Genomic DNA, 19141 nt, shown 5'->3' on the forward strand with positions numbered 1-19141 from the left:
AAGAAAATTTCAATAGTTGCCCATCTCCAGATTTGCAAGGAAATGCCTATTAAATCCTTTTCCTATGAATGTAATTGCTACTATACTGTGAAGATACACTTAACGTTTAAAACAATTCAATGTTTTAGGGGTGCTAGAAAATACTGCAGCTTATTTATAGAACATTATAAATTATAGTTTTTGCATTTGTGATCTCCAAAAACAAAGTAAACAAAACCCAGTACCTAGATTTTTTAGGCAAAATGCTTCAATCCACCACTGAGTAGCAGGACCCAGGCTCTGGTGAGAATGTCTCCTGCAGCTCTCCCACGTCACCTCAGTGCAGCATGTTTGTTTGTAATGAAGGCCATTATCTTGGTTTAAGAATATATTTTATTCTACATTAGTTTCCCAAGTTATGGGCATCAAGCCAGATCTGAAGATCCATTTCTTTTAGCAAAATTAGGCTCTATCAGAAAACAAAAATGTAATTCAATAATTAAAAACTACCTCCAATCACAGAAGATGGAAAATCCTCATCGACAGTTGATAGTCATGGATTTAGTGGCGTGTGTGTGTGTGTATGTGTGTGTGTATTGATTGGCCTTGCCTGATCTCTCTCTCACACACACACACACACACACACATATATAATTTAATCTTGCTATTATTGTATTGGGTACTTCTATCAATCATCTTTAAACCAAAAAAAAACTTTTTCAAAAGGAAATTCTATAAAAGTAAGAATATTATGGGAAGTTTTATTTAAAACTGATAGAATGCATATAGAAACAATAAAGTCAGCAAATTGTGCTCAATTAAAATAAAATACTGCAGATTTTAAATGTCCATTATTTAAACAGTATTACATTATCATACTATGCTTAATGGTTATTTCAAACAACAAATACATGATTCCAAATGCATTCCACATTCAACAGTTTTTTTATTGAGTGCCTACTATGTACCAAGCAACATGCAGTTATGTGCTAAGAATACATCAAAGAGCAAGCATACAGCTATCAATAGCCATTTCAGTTAAGCAAGACAATAAGTTCTACAGATCTGCTGTGCAATACTGTAGTCACAGTTACCGATACTATATTGTACACTTAAAAACTGGTTGAAAGGGTAGATTGCATGCTGTGTTCTTGCCACTATGAAGTAAATTTCAGACAAAATAGGAACAAAAGAACAAAACACAAAAAACCCACTCTGATTAAATTAAGTCTAGTGGCAAATATATGGAAATATATATACAGAAAAATGTTAATTGAAAATGCAGAATACATAATAATATACAGAAATTATATTGCTATATAAAGTAAATATGTGCATCAACTAATGTGATTTAGAAGCAAGTGTTTAATATTCATTTGATTATTTTTGTTAAATAGTATGTTAATATTTGCATTAAAATTTTAAGAGTGAAATGCTAAAAATGTTTTCCATCTAGTTCCATCTAGGAACATCCAACAACTCATTTCTGTAATTTACTTACTGAAGACTATTTATTATTATTAATTTATTTCAATATTAAAATAATGGCTACTTCTAGTCTAATGGAGGACCCAGGCAAGTTACTTGGTCATTGATGCAGTGTAATGAATGCCATGATTGGGAGAAATAGAATGGGCCTTAATCTCATGTGCCTAGCTTCATCAAAGGAGATGGACATAAGTTTACATAAAGGGCATAAAGAAACATTCACTACAGTAGCCATCCCACAAATAGAAGAAATAGGAGAAACACTTGAGGCATTTAGGGTCTAATAGGACAATAATCTATGTATCTGATCTAAACACGATCATATTTAAAATAAAACTAAACCATTGGAGAAAAAAGTAAATAAAAAAATTTTGATACTGTGTGCTTTTTCTCTTATTTCACTTTCTTCCAGAAGTCAGTGGGTTTTGAGATACATCCATTGGTAAAATACTTGTCACGGGCATAGGTTGGTGATTCTGACATTTGAACATGGCAAACATCGCCTTCCGAAATCTACAGTAAAAAAGGAGAAATCTGGCATTATTCTATAATGATTTGGAACTATTAAAGCATTTTCAAATATGGCTAAGATGCCTCTACTGCTAATTGACATCTCCAAATAAATTTCTGCCTCCAACTTTAAAAGCATTCATAGGGGCGCCTGGGTGGCTCAGTCGATTAAGCAGCCGACTTCGGCTCAGGTCATGATCTCGCGGTCCGTGAGTTCGAGCCCCGCGTCGGGCTCTGTGCTGACCGCTCAGAGACTGGAGCCTGTTTCAGATTCTGTGTCTCCCTCTCGCTGACCCTCCCCTGTTCATGCTCTGTCTCTCTCTGTCTCAAAAATAAATAAAACGTTAAAAAAAATTTTTTTTTTTAAATAAAAAAAAAAAAGCATTCATAAATGTATAAGGTATATGGTACAGTTAAAGACCAGTTTTACACCACTGATTATAAATATTGAAGGCATTTAATACAAATCAATAATTATGCCTGTTTAAGATGACACTTCTAATGTCAATTACAGTTTACTTGAACCAAGGATGTGTGTTTCATGCATTTGTTCTTCTGAACAAAGGCCAGTTGAAATTAAGGGGAGCTTGAAAATGACTAATCTTTCCAAAAGAACTACCAATAGGCTCTGAATTTAAAATGTGTTCTTGGGGCGCCTCGGTGGCTCAGTCCGTTAAACCTCTGACTCTTGATTTCAGCTCAAGTCGTGATCTCACAGTTCGTGAAATAAAGCCCTGCATCAGGCTCAACGCTGACAGCGAGAAGCCTACTTGAGATTATTTCTCTGACTTTCCCCTGCTAACTTAGGCATGCATGTGCACCCTTTCTCTCAAAATAAATAAAAATGTGTTCGTTATTCTTATGTGGTCTGTTTGCTCTTAAAAGTTTTTGTTTCCCTGTATTCCTGTAGCTAAAGCTGCTCTACCAAACATGTGACTAAATAACGTAAGTTTAATAGAAGCATCGCTGGCATTCCAGGATCAAATTACCTGACCTCTACTGAGATTTTTCTTATCAAATATTTAAGGACAATAAATTAGTTATTCCACCTTTCTGCAGTAACAGGAAATAAAATAATCTAAGCTTCACAGAGGAAATCTTTGCTGAGTCCCAACAAGGGGGGAGAGGGGAGAGTGGGGGATTCTTTATTATCCTGAATGACTACCCACCCCTGAAGTCCTTTTATTTTAGCACTGGGTTTTTCTCTTGCATCTGAATGTCTTCTGTTCTAATATACAACTATGCTACCCACTTATGGAGTTCAACGTTGTCTTCTTCACCTTGTCCCTTTTCTGGTAATAGAACCACTCTTTTCTTTGGAAAATCAATTTCATGTATTTTGGGTGGGGTAACCACGAGAACTAAGCTGAGCCCACTAACAACTTTCGAGCAGCTTTTCGGCCAGGGAGCTGTCTGAGACGAAACTCGAATTTGGAAAAGCTTAGATGGTAGAACTTGGGTCTTGTGTTGCTGTGATTATCTCACCTCCATGTGGGAAGAGGCTCTCATAGAACTGGAGCTCTAGGCATTTAAGGGCCTAGATGCTTCTCCAGTTGCATGAGCCAAATAATTTTTACACTAGTTTGAAGTGAATTTCTGTCACTCTCCAACCCCCCTAAATTTTTTTTTAACATTCTTTCTATATCTGTTTTTTTTAAAGCATTTTAGACATTACTTACTTTTTATTAGCAACCACATAAATACAGGGATTGTAGAATGTAGAAGATTTTGCAAATAGTGGAGCTATGATGGCCATTGAGGGAGGGATCTTCTTTGGGTCACCAAAAGAAGCCCATAAGCACACGATGGAATAAGGGGACCACGCCACCAGAAACATAAATATCATTATCACAGACATCTGTAAAATAAATCAATATTTGGCAAACCCAGTATCTAAAATATTGAAATTTTTAAAATTTTTTAATGTTTATTTTTGAGAGAGAGAGAGAACAGGAAAGGGGCAGAGAGAGAGGGAGAGAGAAAGAAGACAAAGAATCTGAAACAGGCTCCAGGCTCCAAGCCATCAGCACAGAACCTGATGTGGGGCTCGAACTCACGAACTGGCAGATCGTGACCTGAGCTGAAGTCGGATGCTAAACTGGCTGAGCCACCCAGGCACCCCAAAAACTGAATTTTTCCAAACCTCATTGTACTTTGCTTATGTGCCTGAAGTCCTCTATGATAACAAAAACTTATTAAATGAGTAGAATGTTATACAGATGTAAAGGATGTCCTCTTTATCTGGGAAAGGAAGAATACAAAAGCTGGCTTTGATGAAAGGCACATGAAAACCCACTCTTAACCCATTTCTAGTAATTGTGCTATGGACTGCGGGCATTGTGCTTTTTCCTCTCACTCTCATTATTTGCTAATCTAAAAACTAACTTTCTCACTTTCTAAGTTCAATCTTGAAAAGACCAAAGTCGTATATTGAGTTCATTGTATTGTAATACAGAAGCTCCACATAGATGTACAGTGCAGATAGTTTTGTAACGCAGCTCCCTTGCATCTCCTTTATATAAAAAATTATAATTTTTACATTGTTCCTTATTGATTGTCCACTAAAATGATAGAAAGAGGTTTAAAAAGATCTAAACCCTTAAGGTCTGAGAATCACAGATTAGACAATAGCCTTGTAAAAATTAAAACTGAATAACCATTGGACAAGCATCAAATTATTTATCAGACACAAGAATAATTTAAAAATAAATTTAAAAAACTTTTAAAAGTACCATCAGTGAGGGAACATGAAATAGAGACTAATCCATTACGCAGAACTTCAGAAAGTCCCTGGAATTGGAGGTAACAGCTAGCTCTGAATGTAAGGCAGCACATGGAACTTAAAATAGCAGAACTCATTGAAATCTGCAAAAACAGACAAACTTCTGAGTCCCCTTACCATTCCACCATGCAACTGCCCCATCCCCTCCCCAGAAGAATCCCAGAGCTTCAGTCTAAGAGGTAGGAAACTGTAGGATCTTGGGCTTAGCAGAGAGCTGGAGCACTGTAAGAAAGAGGGGTGCTGCATGCTGTCTGTCCCCTCCCTGCTCTGAGCCATGAGAATCTGGGAAACAGACTTGTGCTTCCCACTAAGGAACATGAAAGAATCTCCTTGGGAACTGACCAGCCCAGAAGAAAATACCTGGAGATACAGAGTGTCAGAAATTCCCCCCAAGGAAACATCCCAGTGAGGAGCATGTCCAGAGCTCACAATCAGCTTTTTAGTGTATCACTTTTAAATATGCAGGAGACAGTCGCTGACCACCAGATATTGAGGAAACAAACTGACAGGCAGAGACAAAAATGGTGTGTGTGTGTGTGTATCTATCTAATGTATATATATAAATTATATACATATATATGTACCTAAACACACACACACACACACACACACACACACACACACACACACACACCCCACAATGGAATATCACTTACCCATAGAAAGAATGAAACTTTGCCATTTGCAACATGGATGGACCCAGAGGGTATTATGTTATGCTAAGTGAAATAAGTCAGACAGAGAAAGACAAATACCATATGATTCCACCTATATGTGGAATCTAAGAAACAAAACCAAATGAACAAACAGACAGACAGAAATAGACTCATCAATATGGAAAGCGTGGTTGCCAGAGGGGAGGAACATAGGGGATGAGTAAAATAGGTGAGGAGAATTAAGAGGTACAAACTTCCAGTTATAAAATAAATAAGTCATAGAGGTGAAAGTACAGCATAGGGAACATAGTCAATAATATTATAATGACATTTAATGGTGACAGATAGTAACTACAATTATTGTGGTGAACATTGTATCATGTAGAGAATCATTGAATCACTATGTTGTACACCTGAAACTAATATAACATTGTATGCCAACTATACTTCAATAATTCTTTTTTTAAAAAAGATACCAAAAAATGATGCAGAAATTCAGGGGAAACAAAAAAATATGTGATGAACAGAAATGAGAGAAGATACATATCCATAAAACAAGAAGAGGGGGCTACTGAAAAGGAGTAGAGGGTGTAAACTAATTCTTTTTATCTATAAAAATGGGCTTTCTCCTATGCCCTATCTATAAAAGAAAGAGGAGAATTTTTAAAATGCAATAGAAAAGTTGAACAATGTGATTAGCCAGGATCGGGGTACTGAGGTGAGTCATGCAAGGGCAGGGTGAGATCCTATCTTTATTTAAAATTTTATATTTTGTTCAGTGAGTTTCTGACATTAATTTTGATTTTTTTTTAAAAATGATACATTAACTGGAGCACCTGGTTGGCTCAGTCAGTTAAGCATCAGACTTCGGCTCAGGTCATGATCTCACGGTTGGTGAGTTCGAGCCCCGTGTCAGGCTCTGTGCTGACAGCTTGGAGCCTGGAGCTTGCTTGGGATTCCGTGTCTCCCTCTGTACGCCTCCCCCACACTCACTGTGTGTCTCTGTCTCAAAAATAAATAAGCATTAAAAAAAATAATAAAAATACATTAACTACTTTGTGTGTTGGGGGGGTGGGGATTACTGAGTTTTGTGGTGCCTGATTAAATTTTGCACCCGGGGCGCCTGGGTGGCTTGGTCGGTTAAGCATCTGACTTTGGCTCAGGTCATGATCTCACGGTCCATGAGTTCGAGCCCCGCATCAGGCTCTGTGCTGACGGCTCAGAGCCTGGAGCCTGTTTCAGATTCTGTGTCTCCCTCTCTCTCTGCCCCTCCCCTGTTCATGCTCTGTCTCAAAAAAATAAATAAACGTTAAAAAAAAGTTAAATAAAAGTTAAAAAACTTTAAATTTTGCACCCAAGTCTTGAGCCTCATTTTTCTCACCCAACCCCAGACATAGACATGGTTGAGGAAATCTCTCAGAAAGAAACAAACGGAAACAAAGCTCAAGACAGAGACAACATAGGAGAGAAAATTTAAGAAAATTAGAAGGTAAATCCAGGAAATTTAATATTTAAAAAAAAAAAAAAAAAAAAAGGACTTCCAGAAAAAGAGAACAGGAAAAACAAAACAGAGAGAGGAAATCGCCAGAGAAATAATACAAGAAGTCTCCCAGAAGGGGAGGACCTGAGTCTTCATATTGAAAGAACTCACCAAGTACCCAGCACATGGTGAATAAAGAGCCCCATCAAGGCACATCTGCATGAAATTCTAGAAAATTGGAGACACAGAAATGATCCTTCAAGCTTCCAGAGAGAATGCATAGATCACTACAAAGGGACTGTCACAAGCATGCTGTCAGCCTTCGTAATAGCAACACCGGAAGCTGGGAAGCTATAAGGCAATGCTTTCAAAACTCTTTGAAAATCGTTTTCTACTTAAAATTCCATACAAGGCAAACAGTCAAATATAATCATAGAATTAAGACATTTTTCAGGCAACAAAATCTTTAAAAAATATACCTCCCTATAATCTCAGAAATCTACTTGAGAATGTGTTCCACCAAATGAGAGAGTAACCAAGAAAAAGGAAGATACGCAAGCCAGAATACAGGTGATTCAACCCAGGAAAGAGGCCAAAGACATTCCCAGTTGGTGATAAAGAGATCTGAGGATGCTGGCAGTGGTCTTAGAGAAGGGCCAGTATAGAGCAGGACACTTGGAAGTGCCAGGAGGGACTGTTCCAAAAAAAAAAAAAAAAAAAAAAGGATAAAGTCAATTAGTCTCTGATGCATTTGAAAATATTGAGAGGAGGGGCGCCTGGGTGGCTCAGTTGGTTAAGCGGCCGACTTCGGCTCAGGTCACGATCTCACAGTCCGTGAATTCAAGCCCCGCGTCGGGCTCTGTGCTGACAGCTCAGAGCCTGGAGCCTGTTTCAGATTCTGTGTCTCCCTCTCTCTCTGCCCCTACCCTGTTCATGCTCTGTCTCTCTCTGTCTCAAAAATAAATAAACATTAAAAAAAATTTTTTTTTTTTAAAGAAAAAAAAAATATTGAGAGGAGATTGGCACTTCTGGTAGGGAGTTAAGAGATGAACTGGCAATAGGTACACAGAACAGTAACCATAACTATGGTGGTGGGGAGGGTAGGACAGATGGGGAGCAGAAGAGGAGACAGAGAGGAGGAGGGAGGAAGAAAGAAAGGAATGAATTATTTACCCCAAAAGAAAAACAATTTGTTTAAAAAAATACAAATCACAGAACCTTACAGAGGTCTGCAATAAACAAAATTTAGGTAGTTACGATAATGTAAAATAATGTAACCAAATATTAACATTATACTGACAAGATGAGGAAAAAAGGTTGGGGTAGAGGAGTGGGAAAGATGATATAAGAGAGAGAAATTCTCATTGTCCATAGTGGGAAATCAAGAATAATAGCAAATAAAAATATCCAAAACAGCAGATAAACACATCATTTAGAAATATGGAGGCAGGGGCGCCTGGGGGCTCAGTCGGTTAAGCATCTGACTTCAGCTCAGGTCATGATCTAATGGTTCATGGGTTCGAAACCCCACGTGGGGCTCTGTGCTGACAGCTCAGAGCCTGGAGCCTGCTTTGGATTCTCTGTGTCCCTCTCTCTGCCCCTCCACCACTCGCGCTCTGCCTCTCTCTGTCTCTGTCTCTCTCAAAAAATGAATAAACAATTAAAAGAAAGAAAGAAATATGAAGGGAAACAAGAAAAAGAGCCAGGGAATAAGAATCAGGTGTTGGGGAGAGGTGATTATAATATAGACCACATCTGTGTAAAAGCTCCATTGCGAAAACATTTTAAGGATTTTAATCTTACCTTTGTCACATCTACCTGATTTGACCAATCTCTGTTGAGGTATCCAGTGCAGTTACTAGTATCATGGCATTTAATGGTTTGAGTGACATGGTAATAACAGTAAAACATCACTGTCAAGGGTATAATAAAATTTATCGCAATAACTGTCATCGTGAAAGAAACAAAAGATCTGAAAACAAGAAAAGGGAATCATTAAATCACTACTTGTTTAAAGTGCTAAATAGGGCAAAGGAAATAGGACAATATTAAAAATAATACTAGCACTGTTAAACAGTCACTGTATTATTAAATAGCTTAGGAAGGATATTTAACTAATTCCTTTAGACTAGGAGTTGGCAAAGTGTAGCCTACAGGCCACGCCCAGCCTTGTCATCCGTCTTTGTAAATTAAATTTTATTGGAACTACATTCATTTATATACTATCTATGGCTGCTTTCACAGGCAGGCTTGAACAATTATAACAGAGACAGTCTTGTCTGTAAAGCATAAAAATATTTACTATTGCCCCTTTACAGAAAAATCTTAAATTTAGATTAAGAAATTTTCTACTTGTTTTTCTGAGTAGTCTTCCGTTTTCTTTAATAAACGAAGTTACCCTCTTTTTCCTGGTAAATACAGAGAAGCAAAACTAACAAACAAGCGAATCCTTACAGTGACTGCTTTTGCTGTGTAATTTCAGCTTTATCACCAGACCATCTTGAAAAGATAGTAGGGACTCAGCCTGGGCTTCCCACAGAGCTGCATGCTGTCTAGCGATATTAACACTCCCTTTTCCCTTTTGGATTCTATCTCTGAGTTACAAATACCAAAAGGGTGCTTCTGTGCCCACTTTGGTGCCACGGGAGAGGATGTAAAAGGGTAAGGGGAACAAGGGAGCTGGATGGCCTTTACTTGCAAACAAGAGTAATTCAATGCTGGATTCACATGTCACCACCAAGGAAGCACTTTGCCACACTCTGATTGGAAAACATTTGACCTGACCTTAAATTTGAAATGGTGAGAAAATGTCTACATTAGAAGTATTTGATTATAAAGTGTAAATGTGTCTCTTACGCATCATTTTTCCTCCAGTTTATGGTACAAGTAGCCCCAGTAGGATCTGGGGCATAACTAGCCCACCCTATGATAGGCATCAAAGCCCAAAAGAGACCATTGAGCCAGGCCCCCAGAATCATACTGATGTAAGTGTTGGTGGTCATTCTTCTTCCTATTAACAAACAGATGAAATATTAGCATCATTTGCCAGTGATGAATTCATACCTCCACTTTGTTTTTTACTAACTATTCAAATTTGTTGTCAAGTAGATTCTTTGCAAAGCACTTTAATTCATTCAGAGGCCTATCTATGTGAATTTATATTCAGAAAAGAAAATGGCATTTAAGCCAAAACCTTTGGCCCTAGCCAAAGCTGGAAAGATAGCCAGGGGCCAGACCACACAGGCCCTTGGAGGCTGTGCTATGAAATTTGGATTTTATTGTAATTATAATAGGAAATCATTGAAACTTTTGAACAAGGATTCTCAGACAAATAAGACTGACCATGATTACAATTCATTACACACACACACACACATATATATGCATGTGTGTATATGTATACATACACAAACACACACACATATATAACATGTATATGTATATATATACATATATATGTGTGTGTGTGTGTATATATATATATATATATATATATATATATATAGGGGTTTTTTTTTTACATTTATATTTTAAAGTAAATGTGTGTTAAGTGGTACTTAGGCAGGAAGTACCTTCCATTGAGAAAGTTGAGAGAAGTGCTATACCTGAGTTAGGACTGCAGATGGTCAGGTATCGATCCATAGCCACAACAGTGAGTAATCCAATACTTGCCATTCCAAAAAAGATATTCAACCCAGCATAAATCTAAAAATCAAAATCGGAAAGAACCCACTATTCTACATGCCCTCCCAAGAGATATTTACATTTTTATTCCAGTGTTAGAATATATTTTAGATACATTGAATGTTTTTTATTTTAATAACTTTAAAATACATTTTCCATCGTCATATTGTAACTGGCTTATTAAAGGCATTTATGGAAAGTGCTTTAGGACTTCACTAATTAAAATAAAATGTTAAGACTTAAAGTAATACTTCTATACAACATATTCTATTAACAGAGTAAAAAACAAACTATAAATGAGGTACAATGCATATAACCAACAAAATACTAGTGTTTACAAGGTAGACAATTCAACAAGGGGAAAAGACAAACAGAAAAATGAGTGATTCACACAAGAGGGAATCTGAATATTTATGACATAAGATGTAAACCACAATATGTATTCAAAGAAGTGCAAATTGTAAGATACCATTCAGACACATAAAAATGATGAAAAAAAAAATTAGAAGTCTGACAGTCCCAAGCATTAGGGAGAATGTGGAATCATAGAAGTTCTCCTAATTGGCATACCCATTTTGGAGAGCAATTTGGGCACATCTAGTGAAGTTGAAGATGAATATTCTCTACAACCCTCTCCTGAGAAATATATTTAAAGAAACTCTCACATATTGTAGGAGACATGAATAAGAATGTTCATTGAAACCTTGTTGGTGAAAGAAGAACATGGGGGATAAATACTCAATAACAGAAAAATAAGTACATTCCGGTATGTTCATAAAATGGAATATCATGTAGCAGTTAAATTGAGTACATCCAACAACATGTATAAACCTCAAAAACATGAAGATTGTATAACACAAACAATACATCATTTATACAGAATTTAAAATATCCATGCAGTTTAGTTTATGTACACCTAAATATGTACTAAGATAGAAAAACATTCATGGGAAAGAAGGAAATATGATTGGATATGGTGTGCAATGGCCTTCAACAGTATTTTTCAAGTTTTATATCTTTAAAAAGCAAAACAACCTGAAGCACATATTGCAAAACCTTAAGATCTGACAAAACTAGGTGGTACACACATGAGTATTCATTATTCTCTATTACATTGTATTCTCTATTTTATAATTTTTAAAATAGTAAACTTTTTAAAATAGTAAACTGATTTTAAAAATCAGGCCAAAAGTCATGTCTGCCTACTAGGATATGCAAATTAATATTTATATATTTTCTTGCCAGTAAAATTAATAGTAGATATAATTAATAGCAACTCCATTGGAGGACTTTCCATAGGGGAAAAAACCTGATAGCTTAACTGTATTACTTAGATATTATGATATTGTCATTAAATATTAAATATTGTCATTAAATATTGTTTCAAATGAAAATAGGATATTTCTTTTTGAATATGCAAATTTTTACTTTTCTTCTCTAGCTGAATGCTAATTTTTTTGTTTTTTCCTTTGGGTTGGGGAAATTTCGAAAACATAATAATTGCTACCAAGGTCATTTCTCTTATTAAAGAATATATTTCCCAGTCACTCCTGAAGTTCTTTTCAGTAAGAGCGCTTTATCTATTATCCCATGTGATCTCATTTGATTGAAACCTGTGGGAATTTTTTTAGACATTTAAATTTACATCTCTTTAATCTATTTTATTTTCCTTTCATCCCAAAGGATCTCCAATACCTGACATCCTGCATATCCAAATTTCCAACTTCCATACAGATCTGAAGCTGCAGACATGGGATATCCAATGCTACTGACCCCTATGTCAGTAACAGCCAGGTTAATGATAATTGCATTTGTGGGAGTCCGAAGTTCCTTGTACTTAATGAAGATGCCCAGAACTATTATGTTGCTGAGAATACTTATCATACCTGAGAACACATAAAAAAAAAAATCACTTTTTTAAATTTGAGTGTTTAAAAGTAGTATCACAATTAAATATTTAAGCCCCTTCAAATAGCAAATCCATTTTAACTCATTCGAGGAGCTTCAACTGTTCTTAAAACTGTAATATCTTCACAGCCTTTTTGTGCAATAGAAATAATAAAATAACAAAGAATTTGCCAATTGCATAAATAGCACTGAAGGCTGGTTAATCACTCTCCCCTTGAAATTGCTCCTTTATCTTTCATAATACCACCCCTGCTGATTTTTAAGATATATGTATGACCATACCATCTCTTTTGGCAGTCTAACTTCCTCCTCCTCCTTCCTGAGGCCTGAAGCTTTCTCTCTCTCAATTTTCCTTTCTCGAGCCTCAACTATGATTCTGTCCTAACAGCTCTTCTGTCTCGTTCCAGCCCTGACCCATGCTCCAGTTCCATATCCCTTTTCCTTCAACTCATTGTCATTAAACATTTATTAGGGATCTATCATGTATAAGATCAGATGACTGTTCCAATATTTCTTGAAATTTATCATGTTCAAATCAAAGCATCCAACACACACACTCACTCACACACATCTGTAGAATGCACACTGTAAGGTTTGCCTATCCAAAAAGGAAGTCAAGCTGGCTTTTAAGTACATTGAGAAGCTTCACAGGTGATACACGCTAGTCAAATTTCCACAAACTAGGATCTGATTCTTAGCCTTGCAGGTCCCAAAACTCATTGTTGTCAATGCCCTGGAACAGGCTGGACTCAGGTAGATAGATGACTGAACTTCATAATCAGAATGGCCGTGTATTAATATACAATAAGCAATATTGTTGACTGGACCAGACACGTATGTTAGCCCAATTAACAACCTACATGCTGCAAAGTATGTGTAAATATCCCAGATGTGGGTCATACCAGGTCCTAACAGTGGGGATGGGGAAGTAGATTTTGGCTGAGAGAGGCTAGAGCCATTACCAGATTCCTGGGGGCTAAAAGAGGGGTAAGCAACAATACAGAGTTGTATTCACCATTATGAAGAGTACAACTGGCGTGCAGTCCCCAGCAGTTCTAATGAGGGAAGGTTTTCAAGCACCAACACACAAAAGTATCAGCTGGGGAAGAACTTCTTGGCACCCTCATCCAAAACTTCCTTTTAGCATCCTGTCACGCTAAGCTTCCAGATTCCCATTCTTTCCCTTCCTTGCTGGGGCAGAATAAGCTTGCTACAACATAGAATTAATGTTTCTTCTCAGAACTTTCAATACTCTCCACTGGCTGTAGGATAAAAGCCCACATGTCCCAACCTGATATTCCAGTTTTTGCCTTAATTGGTTTTCACCTTCTTTAAGCAAATTTCCTCACTTGTCAAAACAAGCCCTCCATTCTAGTTATTTATCAAATACACAAGGCTTGTTGTAAATTTTGACTCCAATTTCTTCCACTTGGAACAACGTACTTTTTTCCTGTACCTATTCAATCAAATGCTACCTATCCTTCAAAGTTCTATTCAAACCCAGTTCTACCCTAGGGCCTTCCCCTACCCACAGTATACTCTCTTCTCTAAATTCCCAAAGTGCTTGCTTAGATTATATATTATTAATCTTATGTGATGATATATTCTTTAACGTTTATATATTCTTAGTCTTCCCATCTAGATTTCAGGCTCCTAACGACTCCTGTGTTCTATGAGTATGTGGCATATAGATTTATTTAATAAACAGACCACAACTAAAACTCATATTCTTTCATTTCTATTATTCCTGCAAAGCATAAGTAAGGCATAGTGATAGCAAATTTGATGATTCTTTGGCTCTATTTTTTTTTTTTTTTAAGATTTAAAAAAAAATTTTTTTGTTTGTTTACTTATTTTTGAGAGAGACAGAGTGCATTTTTGAGAGAGACAGAGTGCGAGCGGCGGAAGGGCAGAAGGAGGAGGAGACAGAATTTGAAGCAGGTTCCGGGCTCCGAGCTGTCAGCACAGAGCCCACCGTGGGGCTTGAACCCACGAACTGCAAGATCATGACCTGAGCCGAAGTTGGACGCTTAACCAACTGAACCACCCAATGCACCCCTTAAGATTTTATTTTTAAGTTATCTCTACACCCAACGTGGAGGTGGAACTCACAACCCTGAGATCAAAGGCAACATGCTGTGCCCAATGAGCCAGCCAAGGGCCCGCTCTTTGGCTCTATTTTTTGCATCAAGTATTATAGCATGCATACAAGAAATACTCCAAAAAGTAATGAATCGAAGAATCTTTCTAAGCTAATTATAAATTTGATGTTTTAAAAGTTCAGATAAAACATAGTACAGTAAGTTGTTGCCTACCAAGTACACAGCCAGAATAGAGTTAACTGTACTTCTGGGGAGGTCTTAGATATAATGGGGGATATGCGGTAAACAAGTTGGCCCTTTATTTGCTCAGCAGCTATCTCAAGCTCTCTGCTCTATTTCTCAAACTGCGGATATTTTCTAAGGAGTAGATAATAATAGATCATTTAATAGTTCAGTCTACATTAATTCCCCCTTGGCTTCTGTGGCTTTCTTTCAATCTCTTTGGTAGATCTTACTTAATCTATATCTGACCTTTATTTCTCTATCTCTACCTTATTAAATATGTGCATTGTCCAAGTTTCTGTACCAGACCCTTTCTTTTCACATTCAGTACATAATCTTGAGTGATTTCATACATATCCAAGTCTATATGCTGATCCTTTCCAGATCGATCTCATAAAATTCAAACCCACATGTCCAGCTTTTTACTGGACATCTCTCAAACTGAACCCAGAGACTTTTCTCCTACTGCCTCAAACCTATTCCTCCCCAGGTGTTTTCCTATCTTGGTGAATAGCTTCACCATCTAACCAGGAGCCCCAAACAGAAACTTGTCATCTTTGATATCCCCTCTCCTTCTCCTTCAATTGCCACACCCAACCATCAATTCTAACTTTTGGCTCTTGATTGTGTCTATTTCTTTCTATCCCCATTGCCACTTGTCCCTCCTCAGGATCCTTCTTAATCTTAATCACACAGGGGCCTCCTATGTGGACTCTTAGCTACTAATATATAGCACATTTCTAAAATGCAAGTGGAATCACATTATTCAATGACTCATCACCCTTATGACTTAGGTGATTCTTCATTACCTGGTACACAGCCTCCTCTGCAGCCTAATATCTCTTGCCCTTCACTTTACAATTCATTCATAATGTATTTATTTCACATCTTTAATTTACCATGCCCTCTTGCCTCCCAGCCTTACCTGGATTAAGAGACAGTGCTCAAGTTGGTAAAAGTTTATAAGGGAAATATTAAATTGAAAATTAAAAACGAGGGGACCTGGGTGGCTCAGTCGGTTGTGCATCCAACACTTGATTTTGGCTCAGGTTGTGATCTCATGGTTTGTGGGTTCAAGCCCTGTGTTGGGCTCTGCACTGACAGCATGGAGCCTACTTGGGATTCTCTCTCACCCCTTCTCTCTCTGCCCCCCCCCCATCCATGTGCACTTTCTCTCAAAATAATTTTTTTTTAAAAAAGAAAAAATTAAAAACAAAAAATCTAAATAAGTTCTCGGTAAAAGTAACAAATGAAATAAATGCTTTATTCTCATAGCTTTTTTGGTTTGGGTTTGGAAAGATGAGTAGGTTTTATTAAATTAGGGGACCTAAAGAACAATAAATCTTTCAACAGAAGCATGAAGAGGTTAGATATGCTCCCTTCAGTTTATCCGAAAACCACAACCAAATAACACATACTCATCGTATTCCTTAATAAAACTGACCCTTGGGGGCACCTCGGTGGCTCAATCAGTTAATTGTCCAATACTTGATTTCAGCTCAGGTCATGATCTCACGGTTTGTGGGTTCAAGCCCTGCATTGGGCTCTGCAATGACAGCCCGGAGCCTGTTTGGGATTCTCTCTCTCCCTCTCTCTGTCCCTCCTCAGCTCCCACGTGTGCTCTTCCTCTCTCTCTCTCAAAATAAATAAATGAATTTTAAAAATTAAAAATTTTAAAATTAAAAAAAAAATGAGTTTTGAGGTTAGATGTGAGGGCTCTAGAACCAAAATGTCTGACTTCAAATCCTGGTGTAGCTACTTAGTAGATTTGTGTGTTGGGCAAGTTACTTAAACACTTTGTCTGTATAAACAGGGAAGATAAAACTAAGTCACTGACTTAGTATAAGGATGAATTATTCTATACGAGTAATTATTTAGAATAGTGCAAAAATTCAAATAACAGTAGCAGTAGTTGGTAGTGGTGGTCATCTTTGTAGTTGTAGTAAGATTGCTATTATTGTTACTGCTATGAGCACAAGAACCAGAGAGAACAATTTCTTAACAAGAAATTGTCTTTGCATGCTATTGTTTGTAAACAGGTCAAAAAAGATAGCTTTTCTTGATCACCTACAAAAAACTAACTAAACCAAAGGTTTGTATACCAAGTATTTCTATGTAATTGTGACGATTTTCTCTTTAATTAGCATATTGTTTTCTCATATTGTTTCAACCACAAAAAAAAAAAAAAATCAGAAAGAAACTAGAACTTGTCCAGTCAGTACTTATCATACAGAGGTATTCAAATGAACAAGCTAGCAAAGTACTAAAATTTACAAAAATTATCTGAGGAACCATAATTTCTAACACTGAAGTAATTGTGAATTATAGGGGAACTAGGCAATTAGAAAGAATAAACTGAGTACCATAGGATTTGTTTATACTTTTCACTCCACTTTTGAATATATTTGAACATTTTCAAACGTCAATACAAAAAATGATAACCCAAGGTACAGTTACTTCTAAAACTCATTACTGAGCATAGAGTTGAAAATGAAGTTACTGCTTAGTATAAAATTTATACAATTCAACCTATACCTAAAAAAGATGAGACAACTTCTATTGTCATTCCCCCACCCTTCTTTTTCAGTAAACACCTTTATCTTAATCCAATATACATCAATGACTGTGTGCGTGTGAGGAGAAAGAAACACATATGTGTCCAACATCTACTGTATGTGTCGTTTAAGTCATTCAGTTTTACTCTTCACAACAATCATGACAAGTATCTTATTCTTAACCTGTTTTCAGATAAGAAAATGGAAGAACACAAAGCTGAGGGAATTTGCTCACTGTTGCATAGATACTAAAGGATGAAATCCAAAGTGCAAGAGTTTTCCAATACAGCATTCTGGGAATGAGCTGAATTTCCACCTTGTCTTCAACAACAATACAGTCTGCTCTCTTTTTTTACAACTTTCATTTTCTTTCCTGGACCTTAATTAGATTTCCAGGATCTTAATTAGATTCCACCACCAAAGACAAGACGACACAGAGGATGTATGAGAATAGTAAATGACCTAAAAATACTTTTTTGCCATGGTACACACTCTTCCCCAATAAAGCCTTAATTTGACAATGTAATAACCAAATATATGGATGATTATTAAAAAATTATTCATTTTAGAGAAAACTTTTCTCAACCGCACTTCACCACTGTCACATTATTTATCAGGATTCAAAATAACTTATGGCATTAACCACCCTTCACAATGCCTTCATTTATCCTTCCATCCATGTTCTCTCACTCTACAAGCCAGGAACGGGGCAAGTAGTATCATCCCTATTGCCCACATGAGCACCCCAACTCAGAAAAGATAAGGGACTTGAAACATCTCTGATCCCATACTTTTTTCTACTGACTTATGCTGAAAAACTGTTTTTCTTCACCCATTTGAAAGAAAAATAACAGTTAATGGAGTAAACATCCATACCTGCTGTGATCAAGTAAGCTGCAACAATATTGTGTTCAGTCTGTGAAAAGACTGAGCCATCTTCATTTTTAGAGTCTGAATTGTTGTTTAAGTTATTCCTTAGCATTTTGGAGGGAAGTTGAGACAGCCCTCATAATGAGCGTTCAATGATTACAAAATGTTTTAAGAGTCGATGAAGAAGAATTTTCAGAACCAATCATTTCCACTCAAAGACCTCAGAGAAGGGCCTTTTCATAGAGGCCCTCCCTTAACAAATTTAATTGGGCTAGTGAAAGGATTTTAATTCCCAGAACAAGGCAAAAGCTTATTAGCAAAATACAGAGAAATAACAAGCACCACGCATTTTAAACAATTTGGGCAGCAGCTTAGTATCTAAGGAGATTATCAAGTGCACACTCCCATTCAAACAATAAACATACTCAAAAATCAGTGTGGGAGCTGACTTAACTGATTGTTGCTGGAAATCAGTCCTGAAATTAAGAACCAGCTTTGGTCACCTAAAACTATTCAGGTTAAGGACCCTACTTTCTGTTGAGCTATTCGAGTTTTTCCATTTCAGTTTCTTTTTCCAGAACAATTTGAATAATCAGACATAAAGAAGTAGTCTCCCTCCATCCTTCCAAATCTCACTCCCCTAAAAGTACATATTTTTTGGTGTACATCTTCTCTAATATATATTCATACTAGGATTTGAGGTTTCTCCCACTTTTTTTTTCTTTTAAGCAAAAAGGGGTAGATATGCATATATAAAATCATTCTGTAACATATTTTCCCCTAAAGCCAGATCATAAATTCCAGGTCAATAAACCTAAGTCTAACCTATTAATAGCTTATATTTCATAGCATTGATATAGTTTATTTTACAATCCACCTCACTTAATTTACCCTATGCTTTGGTA

The 19141-nt window shown here is 36.7% G+C and overlaps 1 protein-coding gene and 1 long non-coding RNA gene across 5 annotated transcripts in view; one reads left to right on the forward strand and one right to left on the reverse strand.

Moving 5' to 3' along the window:
- LOC122237978 overlaps positions 1–18249 on the forward strand; it is a 60690-nt gene extending 42441 nt beyond the window's left edge. For all 4 annotated transcript variants that reach the window (XR_006216827.1, XR_006216826.1, XR_006216828.1 and 1 more), the window contains 2 exons: positions 12263–12373; positions 17560–18249. This is a non-coding gene — a long non-coding RNA (uncharacterized LOC122237978). The remainder of the gene's footprint in view (positions 1–12262; positions 12374–17559) is intronic.
- Positions 1472–18396, reverse strand: RRH (retinal pigment epithelium-derived rhodopsin homolog). Its single transcript, XM_007098257.3, has 7 exons — positions 18243–18396; positions 12275–12465; positions 10501–10600; positions 9752–9905; positions 8699–8867; positions 3657–3835; positions 1472–1980 (listed from the first exon to the last, which is right to left on the reverse strand). Exons 1-7 carry the CDS (start codon positions 18346–18348, stop codon positions 1866–1868), a joined length of 1014 nt encoding a protein of 337 aa, XP_007098319.1. The 5' UTR covers positions 18349–18396; the 3' UTR covers positions 1472–1865.
- Between the last annotated feature and the right edge of the window lie 745 nt (positions 18397–19141).

This window comes from Panthera tigris, chromosome B1 (assembly GCF_018350195.1).
Source record: "Panthera tigris isolate Pti1 chromosome B1, P.tigris_Pti1_mat1.1, whole genome shotgun sequence".
NCBI classification, from domain to species: domain Eukaryota; kingdom Metazoa; phylum Chordata; class Mammalia; order Carnivora; family Felidae; genus Panthera; species Panthera tigris.